Source organism: Cucurbita moschata, unplaced genomic scaffold, assembly GCF_002738365.1.
Source record: "Cucurbita moschata cultivar Rifu unplaced genomic scaffold, Cmos_1.0 Cmo_Scf00010, whole genome shotgun sequence".
In the NCBI taxonomy this organism is placed as follows: domain Eukaryota; kingdom Viridiplantae; phylum Streptophyta; class Magnoliopsida; order Cucurbitales; family Cucurbitaceae; genus Cucurbita; species Cucurbita moschata.
Window position 1 is genome coordinate 4,030,049 of NW_019268526.1, and position 25,668 is coordinate 4,055,716.

The following is a 25,668-nucleotide window of genomic DNA, read 5'->3' on the forward strand; positions in this document are numbered from 1 at the left end:
AAAAAAAAAAAAAAAAATCAAGGTCCAACTAAAATTGTAGCGGTGAAAAACGACAAAAAAAAAAAAACATTGATTAAATTATTCTAAAAAATAAATTTACCTATCAAATGATGAGTATATATATGAATGAACCGAAACTACATCTGAATAAGAGCGATATTTGAGTATAGGATTAAAAATTATTATCTATAACAATAAGATGCACCCGAACTTTAACCCTTAAACTTTTTTTCTCCAAAAGACCGTTGAAGGTTTCGGAAAAGGTTGGAGGGTTAGAATTAGTTATTGAAAAAAAAAAGAAAAAAAAAAAGTATGGTTCACACATTATAACTCTAAATTAATATTTTAAAAGTTGTTGTTTTTTTTTTTAATTAAAAAAAAAAAAGAAGAAAAGAATTAACCTTTAATTTAATAGAAAATAAGACAGCAGTTGCATTCTATTAATCGCCACCCCCTGTCCGCGCCTTTGACACATAACCCTTTCTAAACCATTTTTCAATTTCCCTCTCCTCTCTTTCTCCTTCTTCTTCCTCTAATGGCGGACACTGGCGTAGTCACCGTTTACGGCAATGGCGTCATTTGTGAGACTACCAAGAAATCTCCCTTCTCCGTCAAAGCCGGTTTGGCCCAAATGCTTCGCGGCGGCGTAATTATGGACGTTGTTAATGCCGAGCAGGCCCGAATCGCGGAGGAGGCCGGCGCCTGCGCCGTTATGGCCCTCGAGAGAGTTCCGGCCGATATTAGGGCTCAAGGTGGAGTCGCTCGCATGAGCGATCCTCAACTGATCAAGGAAATCAAGCAGGTTGTCACCATCCCGGTCATGGCTAAGGCTCGAATTGGTCATTTCGTTGAGGCTCAAATCCTTGAGGCTATTGGTGTCGATTACATCGATGAGAGCGAGGTTTTGACTCCGGCAGATGATAAGAACCATATCAACAAGCACAATTTTCGGATCCCGTTCGTGTGCGGATGTCGAAATTTAGGGGAAGCGCTACGCCGAATTCGCGAAGGTGCTGCGATGATTCGGACCAAAGGCGAAGCCGGAACTGGAAACGTTGTGGAGGCCGTTCGGCATGTGAGGTCTGTGATGGGCGACATTAGGATGCTGAGGAATATGGACGATGATGAAGTTTTCTGTTACGCAAAAGAGATTGGGGCACCGTATGATTTGGTGATGCAGACCAAGCAGCTCGGGCGGCTACCGGTGGTGCATTTCGCGGCTGGAGGAATCGCAACTCCGGCCGATGCCGCGATGATGATGCAGTTGGGATGCGACGGAGTATTCGTCGGCTCGGGCGTGTTCAAGAGCAGCGATCCGGCGAGGCGAGCTAGGGCAATCGTTCAAGCCGCTACGCATTACAGCGATCCTGATGTGCTAGCAGAGGTGAGCTCTGGATTGGGTGAGGCCATGGCTGGAATCAACCTCAATAACGACAATGTGAATGTGGAGAGGTATGCAAATCGATCGGAGTAATTTCAGTTTATCATTTTTGGTTTGTGAATCAGATAAAAGGCTTGAAGTTGGGTTTCGCTACTAATCTACCTACCGACAAGGTGATGATCTTCAAGAATTCTGTTGAAATCTTGAAGGTTTAGCAATCCTTTTAGCTCCATATCATCTATTTGACTAAACTTGTTTTTCTCTTTCGTTTGTTGAGTTGAAACCAATAAATATATTCGTAATCTGGGTTTTGTCTAATAATTATATTCCTATATGGGTTCTTTTGGCAACTGATTTATCCGATAATTACTTGTGTTTCATGTTCTAGGATTGAATTTTTGATACTAGAACGAATGGTTTGGTTGAACCATGATTATCTATGAAATGATAACCGATCAGAAAGATGAAAACCACACAGATTTTGTAAATTGTGAGTGTAATTTATCTTTGATGCCTGAGAATTTTTCATCTTTATTCATCAGGGGAAAGCTTTCTTGGCTGTTCCTAGATTGAAAATCGTTGAATATAGTTGTCTGTTTTGGCTAGTCATCACCTTGTTCTTGTCATGTATTTGTTTTAATCCTTCATCAGGATTAAAAGTGGGTCCTTGATCGTTATTTAGATCTGGGTTGTTCTTAGTTCCAGGTGAGTCCTTGATCATTATTTAGATTTGGGTTGTTCTTAGCTCCAAGCGAGTCCTTGATCGTTAATTTTTGGAAATAGTTTAACAGGTTAAAACGAGTACTCCTAACCCAAATATGATCTATATAGTTTAACTGGTTAAAATGTGTACTCTCAACCCAAATATGATCTATCGTGTAGTACTCTGTGGCTAAATCATTTTTGCTCCTCTTTATTTGCTTAAATGTTTGCGATATTTGTGCACGGACTAAAACCGAGATGTCCATGCCCTTTGGCCGCTTAGCTTTGTCACGATGACAAAGTCAGTGGATGCAGATATATGCCTAGAATTAAACTTGCCCTTTGAAGCTACCAGCCATTGGCAAGGTAGCAACGTCTTTCATTTTCACAAGTTCTAGCAACGACCCCGAATCTCATCACTAGCCCTAGCAACGACCCCGAATCTCATCACTAGCCCTAGCAACAACCCCGAATCTCATCACTAGCCCTAGCAACGACTCTGAATTTCATCTCCTGATTGATTCGAACAAGGAACCAAGAAAAAACACGGGTTGGTTCAACATCAATATCCGAGATCAAATGCAAACTAATAGTTTATGAAAATTTTTGCTCCAGTGTTCTGTTAATATGCCATTGATTCGAAACAAAAGCAGCCATCATTTTATTCTGCCTAACACGTCAATGGAGGAAAACTAACAAACTGTTCCAATTTATGGCTGATGAGTTACCTCATCGATACATAATATACCGTAGAAGAAAAACAAATACGCAAATTATAGTATATGGCTCCTAACCAGAAATTCAATATATAAAACAAAATTTAAGAATATCTCGATGAGAAGGCTATGACTATTAAGTTTTTGAAATATCTTCCTGCATGAACAAATTTGCAAGATGGACTCTGGGGACTTGAGGCAGGATGATAATCAGCAATCAGAACAAGTTCAGTCATGTAATGTTTGAGATAATGGTTGGATCAAAGACAAGGGTGAGGGAAATAATTCACAAACCATCTAAAAGCATGGTGTCTAGGATCCGAGCGGGTGTTCTCCATCATTGTTGTCGAAAACTTCATACTCATAGTCCTTATCAAGATCCTCCATGGTTTTTCCAAAAACAAATGATTTGGTTCCCATTGTCGTGAAGGGCATTAAGCCAAATGCCCGTGCAGTTTTGATCTCGCGCGCAACTTTCCTCTGTGCCTTGGCACTAATTCGGGTCTGCAAATTGTCGAAGTGATAAAATAAGATTAAGGATGATGACTCAACTTGTTCAAAATCTGATTTTTGTTCAAAAAGTTTACCTTGCTCCTCTTGATAATGATCCCGGCGTCGGTAATAAAGTTTGCCAGAAACCTAACATTCTGCAAACAACTATTGGATCATTGTTAGATATGCATACAGCAGGGGTAAGTGACATAAATAAACTTCCTTAAGAGAGACGTGGGCAAAAGACTAAATTTCAGTGGCCACAAGACCAACTTATAGCCAGACTATTTTTTGGAAGCAATGAAATTGATAGTGTGATGGTTTCATGACCTCTTTAATGTTGCAAACGAGCAACTGTAGAAACTTAGAGGTCATTGCATGATCTTTCTTCCTTGATTGACAATGAAAATACAACCGTTTACACGCACTGCCCATATCAGGAGCTCGTGTATTGATTAACTGCAATTTATGTAAAAAAAAAAAAACAAAACATTGATAGTCCATGGCTACTGATGACCACACCATGTCAATGATGACAGACCAAATTTCTAATGGGAAGGGCTCCCCTTGTTCTGGGATCGGAGAGTTTTGATAAAACAAAGATGAATAATGTGAGATCCCACCTTGGCTGGAGAGGAAAACGAAGCATTCCTTAGAATGGTGTAGAAACCTCTCCCTAATAGACGTGTTTCAAAACCGTGAGGCTGACGGCGATACGTAATGGGCCAGAGTGGACAATATCTGCTAGCAGTGGACTTAGGCTGTTACAAATGGTATTAGAGCCAGACACGGGGCGATATGCCAGCAAGGACACTGGCCCCCAAGGATACGAGATGCTTCCATCACATTGGTTGGAGAGGGTAACAAAGTATTCTTTATAAGAGTGTGAAAACCTCTCCTTAACGGGCACGTTTTAAAACTTTGAGGGGAGGCTCGGAAGGGAAAACCCCAAAAAAGACAATATCTACCTGGGGTTGGGGTTGGGGTAGGCTTGGGGTAGGCTTGGGGTGTTACAAATAATCCATAATCCATGCCAGATTTCTTAAATAGAACTGTACAGAAAATCAGCAGTAAATAACCCTGTTCCAACTGATTGTTTCTTGTACTTCGAAATTTCTAAACTACTCACATTGACTAGATTCAAATTCAAGGATTTCTTTTAATACTATAACCCATTTTTTGTCGGTTCATAAGCTATGATACTCTATAGATGAGCAATTCATAACATAAGATATTCCATATTCAATTAGGTAGTTACGAGAGATGATAGCAACGGATCAAAAGGTCTGTTACCATACCAGTAATTCCAACCACGTTTTATTCCTAGTCCTAGCTATCCATAATGAAATGAGAAGCGGATCAGTAAAATGGCAAGGTCAATGAAATTCAAAAATTCTCACCCTGAAATCAGCTTTTCTTAAGACCTCCTCAGTTGTCACCTGAAACTCAACCCTTTTCGGAGGTTTGCGTACACCTGGCTTCGTTAGATCCAGATCCTGTATAAATTCAAAAGTACTTAGAACAATGATAACAGTAAGCACATAACATCATCTACAGAAGGTGCAGAGAGGCAACACTTCTACCAAGGACTGCTAAAATGATAGTGTAGTGAAGTTCATTTCCATCACGGATCATCTAATCCGAATTAAGTGTCTAGCTATGCTCGGATTAGGCATAATGTAATCATAAATAGAAGTTGACACGAATAATGATAAGGATTTGTTCATAACAAGTATAAAAAACAATTAGTTGCTCAGCTACATGCCTTGACTTCGTATGTTGATCCAGGCTTAAAAGACATATCTGCTCTGAATGTATAATCGTCTTTTGCAATTTCCTCGGTATCAAACTCAAAATAAGTGGAAGCTTTCTTCAACTTGCCATCCATCCCATCTGATAGCGTGTTAAGATTATCATCAAGCCCATACAGCGACTGAAAATTGTTTCCTCCACTCAGTCGCGAACCTATTCTTTCACGAGGTTTGCCAATTCTATCAAGCTTCTCAAAGAAAGCATCATTTCCGGAATCGCCCGTAGAAACACCCCCGAATATTCGACGTTCAAAGTCATCAGCAGACTCAAACGAATCAGGTTTTCCCTTATCATCAAAGCCACTGTCTGTTTAAAAGTTTCAAACATGAAAATTGTAAAACCATGCCTTGAATCACATTGCCAATTACACAACCAAACTTGAGATTTTCCAAGCAAAACCTCGTAAAACCGATGTCTAAACAGAGACACATTTGAGAAACATTTACTTCAAATAAACCAGACAAATTTCCGCCCAAGCCAAAACGAACTTCAGCAATCACAGTACAAATAATAAATTCATGGATTCAAAACCAAAACAAGTAGAAATTACCACGAGCGGCGTTTGTGGAGAGGTTTCTGAGCACAGAAGGTTGCTTAAATCTCCGCGATAAGCCTCCACCAAGGGTTCGCAAAGCAACCTGAACAGTTCTCATTTCGCACAGAACGAAAATTAGCAGAGCCTAAGAAGAGGAAGACCACTGGATGCGAAAGCTTGAAATGAAACCGAAGTTTGAATTGAATCCCGTAGGGTTGCTCTTTCAGCTGCCGCCGGTTAGTGAAAGGCCAAACACAAGGCGGCAATGGAGGTGAATGAAGGTGGTTCGCGGACTGGGCTGAATTCGTGGATGTGAACCTTTAGTAAAAGCCCAAATTCTTTGGGCCTATGGCCCAATAACTGACGGGAACATGAAAAATGAATTACAAATAAATAAATATATTTATTTATTTATTATTATTTCAACGATAGAAAATGGTAGGGGTGAATTTGACCTATTAGAATGAGTATAAGAAGGTTACAAGATACGTTGAGACTCAATCAAGCTTGTGGTCGGCCATCGACCTAATGGGTGAATTAGGTCATGGGAGAGTCACGAGAAAGGCAAAAGGCCCCAAACCGACCCTTGGACTGAGGTCAAGGTGACCTGAACTCTACCTACGGAAGTCAAATCGAAGTATAAAAGTCGAACAACCACCTTGGTTATGCGCGGTATGATTAATGCTTGTTTATTTAATAAAATTGATGAATTTGAAATATATATATATATATATATATATATATATTATTTGTATGATAGAATTAAATTTTCGGGATTAAATTAGAGTTTATTCACTCAATTTTGTCTCTCAAGTTAAAAAAATACATAAATTTTAAATTTTGTATTTAAATTTTTGAAAATTTGAAATTATTATAAAAATAAAATTTTATAACTTTCAATTAGATTTATAAATTTTAAAATCTAAAAAATTGAGATTAAAATTTTTAATTGAGAAATGGTTAATTAAAGGGTAAAAAATGAATTTACCACGTCATTTGCCGAGACGAAAAAACGCGTAAGGCGTGAATGATCCGGAATATCAATACGGTCATTTTGGTGAACTATTTCTTCCAGTTATATGCTAACACGTGGCATAATTCAGTCACCTTACGTGGGGCCCACAATGGTATTATTATTTCGTATATTTTATGAATTTCCGCATTTGAGTTGCATTTCATTTGGGATTGAATTTGAGTTTCATTTCACAGAAGCAAATCAAAGACGAAGAAGACAAGAAAGAAAATATAATTTAAAAAAAAAAAATTAAAAATTGAAAAGAAAGAAAAGAGTTTGAAGAGGACGGTGTGGCGGAGACCGAAGAGCTTTGGCTTATGCAGAAAATTAGTTTGGTCTTTTTTACTTAAACCCAAGTCCAGCTCTGTCGGAGCTTCTCTTTTGATCTCCCCTTTGCCGCCGTCGGATCTTTTTCCTTCATACGAGGTAAGTTCCGACAAGATTACGTGTTGTTTGAACATGATTTTCAAATGGGGTTTTGAGATTTTAGTTAAATCGTTTGTGGTTAGCAGATAATTCATCGAATTCTCTGTATTTTGGTATTGGGAACAGTTTTTTAGTTTCTGGTAACTATCCGTTCCTGTTATTTCATTCTTCTTTCTTGCTGTTTTACCGGTAAACAAAAAAACAGGGGTTGTTTTAATTATGTCGTTTTGCTTGTTGGGTGTCGTGTTTTTTTTTTTTTTTTTTGTTCTCTCTCCATTTCTACTTGATTTTGGATGGTTTTTCACCAATCTAAACTGATATACCTTCGTTTTTGGTGTTTGGTTTTTGTGGTTGATTTCTTGTTCTGTTTAGCTTCTAGAATGTAATTTCTGAATGTGTTCTTGATGATTATATATGTGTAGAGATTTGGAGGTCTTAGAACAGATAGATTTGATGTGCTGCAATAGCAAATCTGTAAGCCCTAATTTCGTGATGAACGGTGGATTTAAGCAAGGGAAATTGGGGCTTTGTTTGTCTGTTTTGCTGGAATTTTCAGCTACAGATGACCTTATTGGGTTTAGGAGTGCTGTTGAGGAACATGGTTATGATATTGATGAGGCAAGCTTGTGGTATGGGCGAAGTATTGGTTCAAAGAAGATGAGATATGAAGAAAGGACTCCTCTAATGGTTGCAGCCATGTTTGGGAGCTTGAATGTTCTGTCGTACATCGTTCATCGTGGTTGTGTCGATGTTAATCGGACTTGTGGCTCTGATGGCCCGACGGCGCTACATTGTGCTGTTGCTGGTGGTTCTGCTGTTTCGGATCAGGTTGTTGAACTCTTGCTTGATGCGTCGGCTGATGCGAGTGCTGTCGATGCGAATGGTAATCGGCCTAGTGACTTGATTGGTCGTGATTTTAGTTTAGCTTCTTATTCGAGGAGAAAGGTATTACAACAATTGCTCAATGGTTGGGTAGAAGATGGCCTTGGGTCGTCGGAGGCGATATTTTACGAGATGGAAACGCTGGAGCCGGTGGAGGCTTCGAGCTCTTGGGCTGCAAGAGATGGGATGGAGAAGAAAGAGTATCCAGTTGATCTCTCACTTCCTGATATCAAGAATGAAATGTATAGCACAGATGAGTTTAGGATGTATACTTTTAAGATCAAACCGTGTACGAGAGCTTACTCTCATGATTGGACGGAGTGTCCGTTTGTTCACCCCGGGGAGAACGCGAGGAGGCGGGATCTAAGGAAATACCATTACAGCTGCGTCCCGTGCCCGGAATTCAGAAAGGGAACATGTAGACAGGGCGATGCGTGTGAATATGCTCATGGAATTTTCGAATGTTGGCTGCATCCTGCTCAATACCGTACCCGTCTTTGCAAGGACGAAACTGGATGCACCCGAAAAGTTTGTTTCTTTGCTCACAAGCCAGAAGAGCTCCGCCCCTTGTATGCTTCAACGGGTTCTGCTGTACCGTCGCCAAGATCAATCTGTGGTTCTTCATTAGACATGGCGTCGATCAGCTCACTTACCCTCGGTTCTCCTTCAGCTTTGATGCCTTCTTCATCGACTCCGCCTTTAACTCCTACTGGAGTTTCTTCTCCAATGGGTGGAACCATGTGGCAGACTCAGCCTCCGACCTTGCAGCTTCCAGGTAGCAGGTTGAAGGCGTCTTTGAGCGCAAGAGACGTGGATTTAGATGTTGAGTTACTTTGTCTCGAAAGTCAGCGTCGTCGACAAAAGCAGTTGATCGAAGAGATATCGTGTCTACCTTCCCCTTCCAGATGGAACAATGGCTTGTCAACCACTGCATCTTTTCCATCCCCAAGGAGTAGTAGAAATGGGGAGTTGAATGGACTTGGAGGCATGAAGCCTACGAACCTCGAGGAGTTTTTCGGGTCGGTAGATCCCGCAATGTTGCCTCAATTACAAGGACTTTCACTGGATTCTATGGGAACTCAGGTACAATCCCCATCCGGGATCCAGATGCGCCAAAGCCTGAATCGGTCTTTCCTCTCGAGCTATGCTAACAGCATTGGCTCCCCACCTGCAAGGTCGTCTCAACCATCCGTGTCTTCTGCAGCTAACGTTCTAGGTCCCAGGGGTGCGCTTTTCACCAACCGGAGCCAGAGCTTCATTGAACAGAATGCCATGCCTTCGAACCTATCGGATTGGGGTTCGCCCAATGGAAAGCTAGACTGGGGAATTCATGGAGAAGAACTCAACAAGCTAAGGAAATCTGCATCATATGGGTTTCAAGGCAGTTCTCTGGCAACGCCCACAATGCACGCTACCGCTCCCGAACCAGACGTGTCCTGGGTTCAGTCCTTAGTGAAGGATACTCCGAGCGAGAACTCGGTGCAGTTGAGCATGGATGAGCAGCAGAAACAGCAGCTTTGGCATCTTGACAATAGCGATTTGAAGCAAATGTACATGGAACAGGAGCAGCTAGTTGCTTGAGCTTTGGAGCTTGGCCACAGTTTTTTTTTTTTTTTTTTTTTTTTTTTTTTTGGGTTCTTCCATTTAATGGATTACTAATCTTATATATATTTTTGAAATGCTCATTGATATTCGTCATTTTAGGTAAGGGAGATTTTCCCGAAGCTAAAAGAATATTGTACCGAAGAGGATTAATCAAACCCGGGCAGAAGGAATGTTTCTGCTCATTGTAACTAATTCTTCTCGTTATTTCAAAAATTATAATATCATATTTGACGTTTCATAAAGGTTTCTGAACTATTTTTTTACTAGAAGTTCATTAGAATTTTGGTGGACAGAAAAGATGACCTAAAACGAGTTAACGTTGTCCTGTTCCAAGTCTTAACGGAATCAAAATCCCGACCTCCGTCCTAAATTTAACCGAATGCCATTCCGAAGTGCAAAGGCAAAAAGCTATGAGGATTCACCAATTAGCTTCAGCATCCAAAAGTTAAAAGCTAAAATTCAAAGTGGGAGAGGGCTTATGGAGCACTATCAAAAAGGCCATCTTTCTAACTGCTTTAGTTCTTTTGTTGGTGTTGGTAGTGGGAAGAGCGCTGGATAAAGAAAGTAGGTTGAGCATAGGTATACCTTTATAATCTAAATTTCATAACGATTTTCTTTTTGAAATTTCGAAGATCTCGCTTATCATTACTCAAACAGAACCAATTTTGCGAACAAAAACAAGTTTAAATAAGATACAATACAATACAATTCCATATCGATTAACTTGGTGGTGTTAGAGAATTTTCTAAGAATCAACGTTACGGTAACAGCCAAAGCTCACCATAAGTATATATTGTCTTCTTTGGGCTTTCCCTTCTAAGCTTCCCCTCAAAGTTTTAAAACGCAACCATTGGGGAGAGGTTCCACACACCCGTATAAGGAATGCTTTGCTCTCCTCTCTAACGGACGTGGGATCTCACAATCCACCTCCCTTGGGAGCTCAGTGTCCTCACTAACACACCGCTCAATGTCTAACTCTGATAACATTTATAACAGCCCAAGTCCACCACTAACAAATATTGTCCACTTTAGCCTGTTACGTATCACCTTCAGCTTCACAGTTTTTAAAACACATCTGCTAGGGAGAAGTTTCTACACCCTTATAAATACTGTTTCGTTCCCTCCTCAATTAATTCAAGATTTCACAATTCCTCTTTCACGTCATCCTCTAACTTTATTCAAAAGCACTGATAAAGTTGCAGTACAAAACTTAAATTTCCAATGATTGGCTTCATTTGGATTTCTAACAACATGCACTAATGCTTTGGATTTAACACAACAACGGTTGGTGGAAACAAACTATACAGTGTGCTTCAGATGAGAAATAGCATTCGAACAGCCATCATTCAGATTTAGATTTGACCACAAGAAACCCATAGTTTTACTTCAGATCCACACAAAGAGAATAGTCATCAAGACGATTATGTCTTGATGAACAACTCCTGTGGCAATGATAGTACGGCACACGATATTTAGTACGTGGAAAGGGGATGTTGAGTTCTTACCTCCAATTCTATATTCTGCTTATATCACGACCAAAGATGAAAGTTGTTGCCCAGTTCACTGCCACATACAATCTGTTCCTCCAGCTTATGACACGTGTTAGATAAGCCGAACGCCAAACGAACCAACTGATGAACCCCGCCATGGATAACCCCTTTGATTCCTGTAGAAAAATACTCACAAGTAAGCCACCTAACTACATTGTATGTGAGAAAGAAAGGTAGCCCTTACTTTACTCTGCCTAAGGTCGACAAGAGCCTTGTATCTTCCAATAGTTGCCATGCTTCCGAGGTGCTTGTAGACAAAAGGCGCGCCAAGTTCCAAGTCTTTTCCGCTACCTGCTCGTGCGCCACCTTCTTTACCAATTTTATTCATCAAGGCTGCTAAATATTTGCCTTGCCGCTCTGCTACCTTCAGGATACAGAAATGCAGTACGAACTTGACATTTCGTAGCTCATTCGGAAAACCCAGAATATTTAGGAGCATCATAACTTACCTGGGCCAAAGCTGGAAGAACTTGTTTCCCTGTACTCTCTAGGAAACCACTGCAATCGCCTATTGCGAACACATCTTCCACAGAAGGAACACGTAACCACTCATCTATACCAATCCTACCAATATATAACCAGAAATGTATCATCTCTCTAAGCAATATTTGGATTGATAATCGAAAAGTAAGCATAAATAGGAAACCTTAATCAGAAAAACGATGATTCTAGGACTTGAATAAAGATGACATGAACGTTGGGCCAAAGCAGATCATATGTGAGGGTAAAGAAATAACTATATTGTCCATAACATATGAAGTTGAAATTAAACTTTTTTGGTGATAGATGACGGAGACGGAGACAGAGACTTTCCCTAAATATGAATGGATCCCCAACTGGTCTCAGAACAATTTGCCTATCTTAGAAGGAGGGTTACAGAAAAAGCAGCATGACATTTTCAAAACAATTGCTTGAAAGTTCTGAAATCTAAGAGGCAAACAAACATTTTGGATAAGAGGCAAACAAACGTTACCTGCCACCAGGAGACTTTGGAACATCCAAGGAATTTACAAAAGGTGAGGGCCCAACACCAGTAGACCAAACTAACAGCCCATAAGGAACCTCAGAGCCATCATTGAGAATGATGGACTGAGGTTTAACATCTTTTACAATGCCGCGTACGAGTTGAACTCCGGACTGTGGGATACGAACAAATGAAATGAAAGAATTTCAAATTCAAAGCATCCTAAGAAATGTGAAATTGAAACCTGTTATGATTATGGCTTAAGGAATAAAATAGCACGACTTTGATGTATCGATTTTCCTACCCCTACCTTTGTCAATTGCTTAGTAGCATAGTGCCGAAGGCGATCATCGAAGGAAGACAATATCTCATTTGCCTGTTAAACAATTAAACAAATACAAGCAAGTAAATCCTCTCGAAGTCTTAAAAACCTATCCAGTAAACTTCCCACATAATGCCAGAAATATTAGAAGCTCAACAACCTAGCATAGAGAAACAACTCGGCCGAAACTTCAAGAAACTGAGATCAATATGCACATGGTGTATTATGCATAAAGAATTCGATACTTGAGTTTGACATTTTACAAACCTCGATCAAAGTAACTTGGATATAATCTTTCACATGAGCATATCTTTGAGTAACATCCTTAATGATAAAATCACTAAGTTCCCCACTGAATTCTACTCCAGTTGGACCTCCTCCAACAACAACACAGTGTAGAAGCCGACGTTTCTCTTCCTCTGAGATGCCTGCCAAGGACAAACTCTTCAAATCATGTCCACTGAAAAAAAGAAAGAACACCTATTGGCAAGTCTAATAAAACCAGCTATTCTATACCAGGAACATCGGACAACATCAAGTTCAAAAGCAGCTTCCTACGAATTTCCTGGGCATGATAGACCTCACGAAGAAAAATGGCGTGTTCTTTGACACCATGAATCCCAAAAGTTAATGGCTGGGATCCCAAAGCTATGATCAACTTGTCATATGATAATTTAAACCTCCATGGTTCCAAAGTGTTCAATCCATCAGTGACTGTCTCACATTGCACCTTCAACAACAAGTGAAACAATCCCCTTCTCAGAAGGAAGTTAGAATCAGAGATTTTTCTTTCTGAAATTTTTAGTTCTCATCTTCTAGGTCTAACAAGGATTCATTCAATTCTAGTTTAAAAAACCAGAGAGATTTTAGCAAACTGTTCGCAATCGTAAACTTCAATGAAACAGTGACACAATTGAGAAGCATACCACATGTTCATCCGTGTTAACGCCAGTACAATTTGCAAGGAAGAAATAGGAACCAGGTTCGCGAGAAATGGAAGGCTGAATCCGGCCGATTGGTTCGGCAACGGATCTGAATTCCAGAGTTCCAACACAGGTGGAGGCTAGAAGAGGAGTGAATACCATATGGTTGCGAGGCGAAACGCAAACGACATCATATATGCTAGTGTCCAATCCCTTCATCAATCTGCAACCTGCCCAACCAGATCCCAAAACCACCACCCTCGGCTTCTCGCCTTCTGCTGTCGGTCCGAGACCCGGCGGCCGAGCCACCACCGCATCGGAGCTAGCCTGAGAGCTAAAATGAGAGAGGAGGAAAGCAAACGGCGCCGTGGAAGGAAAAAATGGGTGTGGATTTGTGAATCTGAGTGATGCTTTAGTGGATGAAAGTTGCTTGAGATTCCTAAACCAGGCCATGGATGGAATCTTCACAGATTCTTCCTCCTCGTTCGAAGATCAAAAAGCGAAGATCTGGAGAACAGCGAAAAGAAAAAGTGGTTGTTTCATTACCAAAAGCTCGGGAATTGATATCTGCTTGATGTTAGCCAGTCATGTTCTACCCGCTAAAAGAAACGAAATTTCTAGTACCATCGAATTTTTTTTTTTGCATATTATCCCCAAATTTTCTCATAAAATAAACATTTTGCATATTATCCCCAATTTTTCTCATAAAATAAACATTTAATATTACGTGGCACTTTGGTAATTTTACAGCTATTTCAAATTATATAGATTTTAATAGTTTGCATATTCCATTGAAGAAAAGTAATAATAAACTAAATATATATATATTAATAAATGCATATATTAGTATCTGAGTTGACTTTGACCAGCTTGTTAATACGATTATTATCATTTAATTTGTGGGACCCACTCTAAACTGGCATAATAGTATGATATTGTTCACTCTGAGTGTAAGCTCTCATAACTTTACTCTGGAAAATTTGTTTATAAACTCATGATCATTCCCTAAATTAGCCGATGTGGGACTTTCGTTCAACACCTCCCCTCAAACAAAGTACGTCTCCCTTTAATCGATGCTCGACTCCTTTACTTTTGGAGTCTTAGTCATTTCTTACTATGCCTTCGAGGAGCCTTGACTCCTTTTTTTTTTGCGCACATTTGAGAATTCTATTGACATGGCTAAGTTTAGGGCACGACTCTGATACCGTGTTAAATGAACATAACTCTCCACAATAGTATGATATTGTCCACTTTGAACAACGCCACGTGCTATGGTGTGGACTTTTCCACTCATAATTGTTGACATACTCAAAATTAAAAATTAATATTAACACTAAATTATATATATATATATCTATATATATATTATCCTTCAAATTTTACCTTTTTTAAATTCATAATATTTTAATATAATTAGTGAAATAAAATATTCCATGTAGATTACCTTCCAAATTGGGAAGTTTTTACAGCACAGTTGGCTCGAAATTAATTTCCATTTTCCAATTATGATTATATTCGAGAAAATGTTTTAAAAATTAGTTATATCCAAACATTTAATTTTTGAGAAATGCAAGGACTAAATACTAAATATAAATATTGTTTCTATTTAGCTGTAACCGAATTCACCAATGCACAAAGGAGTTCAAATTCGTGCATTCAATTATATATATTTATTTAAATAAATTAAAACACGATATTAATAATGATTTTGGCATTAAATTCTATTAAATATAACAAAAAAAAATTATACGGTTGAGGATTATTTAATATAAAAAAGGTAATTAACAATTTATATAAACAAAATTTATATGTTAAAAAACCATTTTTCACTTTATTAAAATAAAAATTAATAAATAACTATTTAATTTCTTTATATTTATAATAATTTAATTTCTTCTAGTCGACATACTTTCTCTCTCACAATAATAATTATTATTTAAAAAAGTATTTTAGCTTATTTAAAAAATGAAAATATAATTTAAATTTAGTTTAATTATAAAATGTTAAATTTGATAATAATATATTTTTCGATAGGGAAAAAATTATAACAAAGGAAAAAATCTTTAAAAAAAATTAAATTATTATTTATTAAAAAATTTTTACTAATTTTTAACCTTATTTATATTCAGAAAAAAAATCTGCATATTGATACGGAGATCCATATTGATACGGTGCGCTCTCTCCCAGCAGATTACGCACTTTTCGAATTCCTTTTTTAAGCATTTAATTTTTAGGAAATGCATGGGATTACGAGAGAGAGAGAGATACGCACAAGAGTATTATAAAGAACGTATATTCGCGCCACGTAATCGGAATGATGACGTGGACCAATGGTTTTGAAGATTACAGATTAGTTACCATGAATACGGTCGCATGGGATCTCCCGTAGTATTTCCATCTCCGTTTCGTGGTTACCTTGGTGGCAAAGTATGAGAAAAGAGTGAACAGTTAATATTACAGGCCAGGCTACAGATTGGTTCTTCCGTTTTCTTCTCGCCGTATCAATGGCGGTCCTGCACCTTGAGGTACAGGGCGCTGGGAGGAAGAGGAAGCGCCGAGTAGAAAGAAGGCTTCTCGTTGATGAAAAAGTAGAGGTAATGTAACTCTGTTTCAGCCTTTAATGGTGTTTTGAGTCTTCGGATTGGAAATCGAGGGTACGGCTGGCTGTTCTGATTTATTTTTCTTCGTTTGTATGCCGTTTTTGTATTGTTTTCTGAAATCAAGGTATTATCTGTTCCGTTTGTTTGTTTATTTCGGGGTTCATTGGAGAACTTTTGAGGTTCATAAGGATTTTTTGTTTTGTTTGGCAATGTTGTGTGTTTTTTTTTTCCTGTTATACATACATTTTTGTGGTTTCGTCTTTGCGGAAAGAGATTGGGGATGTCTTTGTAGGTTTATAATGAGGCCTCTTTGTTTGTGAAATTTTGACATTATGAATGTCAATTATGGCAGATAAGGAGTTTGGAAGATGGCTTTCTTGGTTCTTGGCATGGTGGGACTGTTATTGCATGTAGCAATGGAGTTCGTCATGTTATGTACGATCATCTTCTTTGTAATGATGGTTCTGGTTTGCTTGTTGATGCTATTTCCGTTTCTGCTAATTTAGATGAGGCTAATTCCTTGAGTGGGAATACAAATGTTCGAGGATATATAAGGCCAATACCACCTATGGTTGAGTTTGGAAAGTGGGGCTTGCCATATGGACAGTGTGTTGATGTGAATTACCAGGATGCGTGGTGGGAAGGTGTTGTTTTTGATCATGAAGATGGTTCTGAAGAGAGAAGAATTTTCTTTCCAGATTTGGGAGATGAGTTGACTGTTGGAATTGGAACGTTGCGTATTACGCAGGATTGGAACGAGGCTACCGGGGATTGGCAGAGACGTGGGACTTGGTCATTTCTTGAGTTAATGGATCAATGTGAGCAGGAATCCTATCTTCCAGTTTCTTTGAAGCAAATATGGTATGAAGTACGGGCAAAAGAAGATTTCATGAAGATTGGTGAGTGGACTTCTCCTATGAATGATTTGTGGAAGGAGTTGGTGATGGAGGTCATTGACGAAAATTTAGATATTACTCTAAAGGAAATGCTTCGGGTGTTCGAAATTTCTTCAAGTGTAAGATGTGAGTTTGGTAAAACTAATGATTGTGTCAACAAGAATCCTTCTATCAATTTTGTTGACTTTGATACAACTGCAGTTACTGGGGAATCTATAAAAAGTGATATGATGGTTAAGGATGATTTCAATCAGGAAAATGCATTTGATGCTCTGGGAGAAGTGCACACACATGATAGTTTGGATGCGGAGTTGCTAGATTCTGGTCCAAATTCTATTGATTTTCATCTATCTCAAGGAAAATCTCAACTAGATGATGATATCGAATCAAAAACTTCGAATGATTTAGATTTTTCCTGCCATGATGAAGCATTATCTGTGCTGCCTAGAGGATCGTCAACCATAGCTTCTGATTCTGAGGCATTTTCTGGTGCTAGTGGTTCCATTAGCTGTCAGCAACCGCCAATTATCAAGCATAAAAATGTAAATAAACAGCTGAAATGTTTGGGACGTGGGAGGTCTGTTAAATGGGAAACTCTTAGTGCTACGATTCCTCTTGATGCTGCATCATGCCCTGATGCTGTTAAGGAATATTCAATTTGGGGCGAAGAAAAGGCTACACAAACTTTGGCTGAAAATGCAAGGAAGCATCTTTTACATCTTGGCTGGGAAATTGAATGCAGGACAGATAAGCCTACTTTTAGATATACCTCTCCTGATGGAAAGTGTTTCTATTCTCTTCTTCAGGTGTGCAATCTCTTGGAGGAACACTCCGTTGAGATCCCTCCATCTGTTTCCGGAAATGAAAGGAGAATCATGCATGACTCATGTCATGTGATACTCTCATCTAGTGCCCTTGAACAGAGAGAAAAGAGTTCAAGTCCCAACAACTGCTTTCCGACTACTCTAGACAGTTCTGGTGTTGTCTTAGGACAACCTGAACTTTTGCATAAAGCTGTCATGGACTACAATAACCGCTTTCCGACTACTCTCGACAGTTCTAGTGTTCTCTTAGAACAACCTGAACTTTTGCATAAAGCTGTCATGGACTACCATAACCTGAGTCAATTAGGAAGTAATGGAGCTAAGGATGTGCTTAAAATGCAATCAGAAGCAAGGAGGCATCTATTATCTTTGGGATGGCATATGCTTGTCAAACAGAAAGGTAAAGGAGACAGGCAAAGATGGTGCTACACTTCACCTCTAGGCAGAAGTTGTATGACACTTTCAACCGCCTGCAAGATCTGTTTAGATGAAGAGGGTGTCTACAATCATACCGACTCTCCTGTTAGAACAATGGAAAATGTATTCATAATACAGAAGGCTGAGGGCCAGTTAGTTAGTAATAAAATTTACTCTGCACCAAGTAATATGGATGTACAGGAATGCTCGATGCCTTCAAATTCAATTAGAACATGTTGTGGAGAGTCTCCTAGAATATCTCCACCCAAAGGTTTCGAGGAATTTGGTCGAGATAAATTTCAAAGAACTAAAAAACCTAGGAGCATGTCTAATTTATTTTGTTTTTCACCTCACTTAGCTCAAAGCCAACATAATTTAGATGGTAAAGCATGTGAATCAGGCATCCAGACTGTATGCAAAAAGTATTTGAGGTCCACAAGAAGTCCTGGAGCAGTTAAGCAAAAATTGAACAGAGAAAGTGTATGTGCGAGTATCAATAAATTTTCAGATGACATAGAACATAGGAGGTCTATGCGGGTGTCACGCTCAAGCAAAAGAGTTCATGAGGTGGTCACTCCAAGTCCTTCACACCACAACCCTAGAACAGTACTCTCCTGGTTGATAGACAACAATATGGTGTTGCCCAGGGCAAAGGTTTATTACTGTAGAGGGAAGGGCCTTCAACCAATGGCTGAAGGAAGGATATCTCGTGATGGGATCAAATGCTGCTGCTGTCAGAAGGTATTTACTATCAATGGTTTCGGAATACACGCTGGCAGTATTTCATCTCGATCGGCTGCAAATATACTGCTGGAAGATGGAAAATCTTTGTTAGAATGCCAGATACTATGCAATAAAAAGACCTCGAACTTTAAGAGCGAAGCATATGATTGTATGAAAGGTGGCTATTCTAAAGGTGAGAATGACTATATCTGTTCAATTTGTCACTTTGGAGGCACATTAATTTTATGTGATCAGTGTCCATCATCATTCCACCAAAGCTGCCTGGGTTTACAGGTAGACATACCTCTTCTTAGTTTCTTGGTTCAATATATAAGAAATTTGAGATTTGTTGACTGTTGACTGTTTTAGGACATTCCCGAAGGTGATTGGTTTTGTCCATCGTGTTGTTGTGGCATTTGTGGCCAGAATAATTTGAGTAACGGTGCCAATGTTGCTGATGACCCTTCCCTCACTTGTTATCAATGTGAACGTAAATGTAGGCACTTCATCTAAAAAGTCAATTCATTACATAAGAACATGCATATTTTTGAAGAATAACCCACAAATATCGTCCGTTAATGCTCGGGTAGTTTCTTCGTGCAGATCATGTTGAATGCCTAAGGGAGACCAAAAAGTTCGGAATCCGTTCTAACACGTATTGGTTTTGTAACAAACAATGTAAAGTGGTAATTCTCAACCCTTCTCCATTTCTTTAAAAGGTTGGACTGTCACGAGCTTACTACTCCATGTATTTTATAATATAAACTTGGATGATTTTGCATAATCTGACTTCATTGAGAATTGATTGCCTAAAAAGTTGATATATTGGAGATACCATCTAAAATGCCTCGGCCGAGTAGCAAGTATTTCGGTGTTCAGTGTAATTAACGTTATGAAAATCGTATAGTAAATATTCTTAGTCTTCCTTGTTTTGGTCCAGATATATTGTGGTCTCCAGAAGCTATTGGGAAGATCAATTCCAGTGGGTGGTGACAATCTAACCTGGTCACTACTAAAGGCCACAACCTCTGATACTGATTATTTCAATTCTCCTCACCTTGAGACCTTGACAGAAACCCAGAGCAAGCTCAATGTTGCTCTCTCTGTGATGCATGAATGTTTCAAACCAGTTAGGGAACATCACACGAGGAGAGACATTGCAGAGGACGTCATCTTTAGCAGAAGGTGAGACGTTCATTTTACAGTTGTTTTCGTTTCCTTCTTAAATGTATGCAGCGATTTGTACTTGGAAATTGGCAACCTCCTTTTGGTCTTTTTGTTCCCTTCTTACAGAATATATCAGAAAATGTAGATAGGGTATCCGTGCTGGTTCTATATGTTCTTGACAATCTTGTGGAAATAGATGGTTCGTGATCGGAGCTTTGAGTTCTTTGTAATGTCCAGCTGATTTTGTTGTCTATGACTTTGCAGTTCAGAGCTTAAGCGGTTGAACTTTCAAGGTTTCTATACAGTCCTTTTAGAACGAAACGATGAATTAGTTAGTGTCGCTGCTATAAGGTGAGCACATACATCTCGGTTGTGTCGGGGACCTAGAATTTAAACATTCCTTTGAAATGCCTCACTTTTTATTCTCTTTAGAGTCTATGGAGAGAAGGTGGCAGAAGTTCCACTCGTTGGCACTCGTTTTCAGTATCGCCGACTCGACATGTGTCGTGTTTTGATGAACGAGCTCGAAGAGGTAGTTGCACTCTAACATACATATGCTTTCGCCTTCATTTCCGATCTTTTTCTTAACCATTTTTTCTTTTAGCAACCTCCTCTAGTGCTCAGAAACTATTGTACTTCTCATGATTTGACATGTGTTTCCAGAGGCTGAGAGGACTGGGAGTTCAGAGGCTGATCTTACCAGCTATTTCTAGTGTGCTCCATACATGGACTACTTCATTTGGATTTTCAAAGATGACTGATTCCGAGAGATTAGAGTTTCTTAATTACACTTTCCTGGATTTCCAGGAAACTGTAATGTGCCAGAAACTCTTGCAGAAGAACACAGTTGGGTCTAGCTCATTATCAGGTAACTAACTCATCAGATGCTTATATTAAGTGAAGTGTAATCTATAAACTTGGTTATAACATGAGATCACGATCACATTGTTCGGCAGGGAAATCCCAAATTCACGATGATGCCAACGAAAACAGCAACGGTTCTGATGAGATTTGAAGATACAGTGCGAGAACTGAACTTTCATCCAACAACGCATGCTGAGAAGAGCAGTATCTTGAGTCGAGTAAAAATGGAGTACATCCTCACCCCTCTCAAACTAATCTTACAAAAATGGAAAACGGAATTAAACTGTATCGACCATTGGTTGTTTGTGTTGCAAAATAAGTGTTCTAGAGCTCTGTGATGCAAATATATCAGTGTTCTTCACTTTGATCTTTTACAAGGACATCATGGACCATATACGTAATTTGATGTGATTGGTTGAAGAGTTGTGGGGGAAACATGTTGTTGACTGATTGTTCTTCCCGTTCTTAGGGGAAGCTGAAGAAAACCATCCTCAAAACAATACAATCCACAACAAGAAATATCCGACGTGCTCGACCAGTCTACGTCGTGATTATTTAGAGGACTACAGACAGAGAAGAATTGTGCTATGACGCTCCGAACAGTGAAGAATGGGAAGTTGCATATAACCCATTTTCTAGAATTAGTTAGAATAGTTAGCAAGGGGTTCAGGATTTTGTGTTTCTGTTCTCTTGTACAGAATAATTGCAGGGGGAGAATTAGGAAGAAGCTCGTTTTCTAGGATGAGGTATTGTAAATTTTGATGATGGCTGAAATTAGATTATAGGGCTGAGATATATATACATATATATATATATATATATATATAGAAACAGCTATTTACAAATAAAAAGATTCGTTTATTTGTCAACAACCAAGAGAACAGAAATTTGATTCAACTTTGCAATTCACGTAATCACATCAATTATATAATTATAATGTGCGTCCAGACATGCTTAAAAGGCAGAAAATCACATAATCCGAAGAATCCTAGAGAAGATATAATGGATTCATAGAAAGTTTACTTGGAATGTCTCAAAATAATACTCTGCTCAAGACCCTTACTTTACATCACTCCTGTGCACTTAAACATGTACTTCAGAGGACATGATCTAATATCAAGCAAGGTTAGCCTACTACTATATCCTATACTAGCTGAGGATTTTTAATCCAGATGTACTCACCTCCATTCTCGGAATGGTATCGATCATCTTGGACGGGACAATGCTGTTTACGTTGGTTGCCTGGACAATGCTGTTTACGTTGGTTGCCTCATCTGCATAAGCTGAAACGTGAACTCCAAGCGCCGCTCTACCTGACGGATCGAGATTTTTAGACCAAGCAGCGTCCCACTCGACAGCCTTTGCTGTGCTGCACGCAATGCTTGGTCCTCCTGGAACGGTCAGCCGAGCTGAGTTCTGTAAAGCCATTGCAAAACTGGGTTAATGAAATTCACTCATATGGGTCAACAATGTTGTTGATGAAAGTAAATTACCTGTGGGAAGAACCTCTCGAATATGGTTCTGTAGTAGTAGGCTTCTTTTGATGTTGGAGTGTTTTGGGGGAAGATGTGTTCGGCGTTCTGCATCATTTTATCAGTCACCTGAAATCATGGATTGAGCAGTCATCGTCAAGCAAAAGCACCGAATGGGTTTAAAGGCAATAGAAAGTAAGGGGCTAGCAGATTACATGTTGAGCAGCATGGGATTTAAGGCCATCAATCCAACTATATCCAACACCATCGCTGAATTGTTCCTTCTGTCTGTACAGAACACTCTGCAAGCAGGAAAAAAGGGTCACATTCTTAATCTAAGTTACGGTTGTTGAATGATAAACGAAGGGGTTTTTCTTGAGACCTTAGGGAGATATGGCTGCTGTTCATCATCAAAAGCTCTCCTGAGAACCCATTTCTCAATTCTACCTTGTTCACGTTTGACCTGAAAATAGATTAAAAGATTAGAGGAGAAACGAAAAGGGCTAGTACAAAGCTAAGAAGACTACAGTGAAATCTATTTCTCTACCATTTTCCATTCTGGATCAATGGACATTGCAACATTAATGAATTCCTTATCTAAAAATGGAACTCGAACTTCCAAGCCCCACGCTGAAGTTGCTTTGTTAGCTCTTAAGCAATCATACAGGTGAAGTTCCTTTATCTGCAAGCAAGAAAAAGAGCTCTTTGATGATAATGCAATTCTCCTCAACCAAACCATAACAAATCGATCAGGGCTGTTCATAAAATCATATACCTTGCGACAACTTTCACGGTGAAACTCTTCCTTATTAGGAGCCTTGTGGAAGTATAGATATCCGCCAAAAATCTCATCAGCGCCTTCACCAGAAATCACCATCTTTACTCCTAGTGACTTAATCTTTCGTGCCATGAGAAACATAGGTGTGCTTGCCCTGATAGTAGTTACATCATATGTTTCTATATGGTAGATAACGTCTTCAATGGCATCAATCCCATCCTATTATAAAAGAAACTAACGATTGTAATATTATATCAACAAAAGGGGGATGCATATTTGTTGGCAAAGTTCTCGAGATATGTATCGTACCTGAACTGTGAAATGGAACTCGTGGTGGACAGTTCCCAAAAAATCTGCAACTTCTCTAGCAGCCTTCAAATCCGGTGAACCCTGAACATCAGATGATCAGAGGACGAATCTTAAACGGCTCCCAGTATGCACATAATCGATAATTGTATGAACTTTAAGAGGAAAAGAAACCTACCTCAAGACCAACACAGAAGGAATGGAGTTGTGTACCCCATTGCTTGGCAGCTCTTGTGCCAGCTAAGTGACGAGCTGTGATAGAGGCAACCAACGATGAATCCAGGCCACCAGATAGCAGAACTCCAAAAGGGACATCGGTCATCAGCCTTTTGATCACAGCCTGCATAATTTAGCATGTAAGCTCTTTATCCTAATAGAATTTCAAAACACGTTAAACTTAATCAAGTATCTTCAAATTCATACATTCTCCAATGCGCGTCTCAGAACAAGTGGGTCATACGGGGTCGATGGAATACCCTCCGAGAACCAGGTTGGATTATACCACCTTTTGAATCCACCTTGCTTGCTAGAGTATAAGTGCCCAGGTGGGAAGGTCTCAAAATGTTCACAATCATCATTCAGGCCTTTGAGTTCCGAAGATATCCAGACTGAGCCTGACCATAATATAAAATAAAGAGCATTTAGAGACCATGTCAAAGGATCATAGATTAAACACAGGGACTAACGAAGGGGATTCAGAATTATTTTAGTTACCATCGAGTCCCCAGCCAATGTATAGGGAAGTAATTCCAATTGCATCTCGAGCGGCAATGAAACTGTTGTCACGCGTGTCCAAAAGAACGAAAGAGAACATTCCATCAAGCATGTCCACAAAATTCTCTCCATATTCTTCATACTACACAGACACCAAACGATATATATCTTAATCCCATCCACTTGAGCACACCAAATGGGTAACTCGTGAAAAAAATCAGATTATTCGAGCAAAAATTATTCACATAATCATATCTGTTAATACCAGATGCGAGATAACATCGCAGTCACTGCCGGTTCGAAATTTGTGGTTCCTCAATTTCTTCCTCAGCTCCTCATGGTTGTATATCTCTCCGTTAACCTAATTTCAGGCAAACACTTTTGCTCAACAGAACGATAAGAGAGAGTGCTTTCGTGTGTCTGCTTCCCCTCTCATTTGGAAAAAACAACATACATCCATCACAACGAAGAAGAAGGTAAGGGAGGGTACCGTGACGACAACGGACTTATCTTCATTATAAAGAGGTTGATCACCGGATGCAGGATCGATAATGGCTAAACGTTGATGCGTTAAGTAGCAATCGCCGTGCTGGTAGAGCCCACTCCAGTCTGGGCCACGGTGTTTCAATCTATCAAACCACAACAAGTAATTAAGTCAGTTCTGTGAAATTTATTCGATTAACCATGCGAATCAATAAACCTTCCGTTTTCTGCCTTAATATTATCCAACGTCGTCGTGGTAGGGATCCACATGTCTGATTCTCAGCCAAAATTTTAAAAGTTCAAAAGTTGAAAGGTCACAATCAACTACAGAGTTCTTTTTTTCACGGGAATCGCTGCATGGAAGGAAATGCCAAAATCGTACTAGAGATTACAAACTAAATATCATCAGAGTTCCGTTCGCTAACTATTTCCACAGACACTGGATTTGAAACACAGTTTAAACCTTCATAGGGAAAGTGTATTATATCATTCAAACTTCAAACCATCTCCATGCTTAATATGGACAAACATGCAGCTGCTTATATCAAACTCTAAATACAGATACAAAATGAATGTATCAAAAAAATTCCCCGATATCTGAAAGAAAAAAAAAAAAACCTAAAAACGATCATAGATGAAGAGAAATGGATTTTCAGCAAATTGTTTCGAATTTATTCGTTGTTTTTCACATTTTACAAAGTTAAAAAGCTCCATTACTTCAAATATAACGTGCAGATAGCTATATATAAAGCACCGACTGGTATACAGATAAAGAAACGAAATGAGAGAACGATGAAATCAACAAACAATGAAAATGCAGAGAAGATTAAGAACTTGCCGACGAGATAGTTCAAGAACACGAACACGTTTGGCCAGAGAATCATCAGCGCAACCAAGAACGGCAAGAATTCCACACATATTGACTAGAAAAAACTCAAAGAAAGCTTCGAAGACGAAGAAGAAAAGGAGAGAGCAAAAACAGTTCAGAAAACAGAAAACAAATCGCAGAAATTAACACGTAGAATCGTCGAAAAATGTTCAGAAACACCGCCGTTGGCCACGCATTTATAATGGCGCAACCATGGTGAAAACGTCGTCG

The 25,668-nt window shown here is 39.2% G+C and overlaps 6 protein-coding genes across 6 annotated transcripts; 3 read left to right on the forward strand and 3 right to left on the reverse strand.

Annotated features, from left to right (window-relative positions):
* The first annotated feature begins 459 nt into the window (after positions 1-459).
* Positions 460-1,761, forward strand: LOC111448464 (probable pyridoxal 5'-phosphate synthase subunit PDX1). Its single transcript, XM_023088096.1, has one exon. It carries the CDS (start codon positions 536-538, stop codon positions 1,472-1,474), a length of 939 nt encoding a protein of 312 aa, XP_022943864.1. The 5' UTR covers positions 460-535; the 3' UTR covers positions 1,475-1,761.
* A 939-nt stretch (positions 1,762-2,700) lies between these two features.
* LOC111448465 lies at positions 2,701-5,899 on the reverse strand. Its single transcript, XM_023088097.1, has 5 exons — positions 5,654-5,899; positions 5,057-5,409; positions 4,692-4,787; positions 3,387-3,446; positions 2,701-3,303 (listed from the first exon to the last, which is right to left on the reverse strand). Exons 1-5 carry the CDS (start codon positions 5,754-5,756, stop codon positions 3,112-3,114), a joined length of 804 nt encoding a protein of 267 aa, XP_022943865.1. The 5' UTR covers positions 5,757-5,899; the 3' UTR covers positions 2,701-3,111.
* A 1,023-nt stretch (positions 5,900-6,922) lies between these two features.
* On the forward strand, positions 6,923-9,821 carry LOC111448600 (zinc finger CCCH domain-containing protein 66-like). Its single transcript, XM_023088281.1, has 2 exons — positions 6,923-7,079; positions 7,502-9,821. The coding sequence occupies exon 2, from the start codon at positions 7,533-7,535 to the stop codon at positions 9,540-9,542; it is 2,010 nt and encodes a 669-aa protein (XP_022944049.1). The 5' UTR covers positions 6,923-7,079; positions 7,502-7,532; the 3' UTR covers positions 9,543-9,821.
* Positions 9,822-10,714: 893 nt separating this feature from the next.
* On the reverse strand, positions 10,715-13,941 carry LOC111448601 (internal alternative NAD(P)H-ubiquinone oxidoreductase A1, mitochondrial-like). The gene is made up of 8 exons (XM_023088282.1): positions 13,329-13,941; positions 12,919-13,132; positions 12,670-12,830; positions 12,391-12,456; positions 12,090-12,253; positions 11,566-11,680; positions 11,301-11,480; positions 10,715-11,232 (listed from the first exon to the last, which is right to left on the reverse strand). Exons 1-8 carry the CDS (start codon positions 13,776-13,778, stop codon positions 11,080-11,082), a joined length of 1,503 nt encoding a protein of 500 aa, XP_022944050.1. The 5' UTR covers positions 13,779-13,941; the 3' UTR covers positions 10,715-11,079.
* Positions 13,942-15,798: 1,857 nt separating this feature from the next.
* On the forward strand, positions 15,799-21,933 carry LOC111448635. Its single transcript, XM_023088322.1, has 9 exons — positions 15,799-15,919; positions 16,278-19,079; positions 19,155-19,281; positions 19,389-19,471; positions 19,726-19,970; positions 20,217-20,303; positions 20,385-20,484; positions 20,616-20,820; positions 20,909-21,933. Exons 1-9 carry the CDS (start codon positions 15,830-15,832, stop codon positions 20,965-20,967), a joined length of 3,798 nt encoding a protein of 1,265 aa, XP_022944090.1. The 5' UTR covers positions 15,799-15,829; the 3' UTR covers positions 20,968-21,933.
* On the reverse strand, positions 21,800-25,614 carry LOC111448943 (asparagine synthetase [glutamine-hydrolyzing] 1-like). Its single transcript, XM_023088737.1, has 13 exons — positions 25,408-25,614; positions 24,577-24,715; positions 24,352-24,447; positions 24,087-24,228; positions 23,796-23,986; positions 23,551-23,712; positions 23,376-23,456; positions 23,064-23,285; positions 22,836-22,970; positions 22,671-22,751; positions 22,504-22,590; positions 22,310-22,417; positions 21,800-22,232 (listed from the first exon to the last, which is right to left on the reverse strand). Exons 1-13 carry the CDS (start codon positions 25,485-25,487, stop codon positions 21,966-21,968), a joined length of 1,791 nt encoding a protein of 596 aa, XP_022944505.1. The 5' UTR covers positions 25,488-25,614; the 3' UTR covers positions 21,800-21,965.
* Between the last annotated feature and the right edge of the window lie 54 nt (positions 25,615-25,668).

Coding starts and splice junctions, on each gene's coding strand:
- LOC111448464 (XM_023088096.1), top strand. CDS start 536: ATGGCGGACACTGGCGTAGTCACCGTTTACGGCAATGGCGTCATTTGT.
- LOC111448465 (XM_023088097.1), bottom strand. CDS start 5,756: ATGAGAACTGTTCAGGTTGCTTTGCGAACCCTTGGTGGAGGCTTATCG. Junction 5,410..5,653: donor CTCCACAAACGCCGCTCGTG/GTAATTTCTACT, acceptor ACTTTTAAACAG/ACAGTGGCTTTGATGATAAG. Junction 3,304..3,386: donor TCATTATCAAGAGGAGCAAG/GTAAACTTTTTG, acceptor GACAATTTGCAG/ACCCGAATTAGTGCCAAGGC.
- LOC111448600 (XM_023088281.1), top strand. CDS start 7,533: ATGTGCTGCAATAGCAAATCTGTAAGCCCTAATTTCGTGATGAACGGT.
- LOC111448601 (XM_023088282.1), bottom strand. CDS start 13,778: ATGGCCTGGTTTAGGAATCTCAAGCAACTTTCATCCACTAAAGCATCA. Junction 13,133..13,328: donor TTAACACGGATGAACATGTG/GTATGCTTCTCA, acceptor TTGTTGTTGAAG/GTGCAATGTGAGACAGTCAC. Junction 12,254..12,390: donor CTACTAAGCAATTGACAAAG/GTAGGGGTAGGA, acceptor CGTATCCCACAG/TCCGGAGTTCAACTCGTACG.
- LOC111448635 (XM_023088322.1), top strand. CDS start 15,830: ATGGCGGTCCTGCACCTTGAGGTACAGGGCGCTGGGAGGAAGAGGAAG. Junction 15,920..16,277: donor TCGTTGATGAAAAAGTAGAG/GTAATGTAACTC, acceptor CAATTATGGCAG/ATAAGGAGTTTGGAAGATGG. Junction 19,472..19,725: donor GTAACAAACAATGTAAAGTG/GTAATTCTCAAC, acceptor GTTTTGGTCCAG/ATATATTGTGGTCTCCAGAA.
- LOC111448943 (XM_023088737.1), bottom strand. CDS start 25,487: ATGTGTGGAATTCTTGCCGTTCTTGGTTGCGCTGATGATTCTCTGGCC. Junction 23,457..23,550: donor CCTTCTGTGTTGGTCTTGAG/GTAGGTTTCTTT, acceptor TCTGATGTTCAG/GGTTCACCGGATTTGAAGGC. Junction 22,418..22,503: donor AATCCCATGCTGCTCAACAT/GTAATCTGCTAG, acceptor CCATGATTTCAG/GTGACTGATAAAATGATGCA.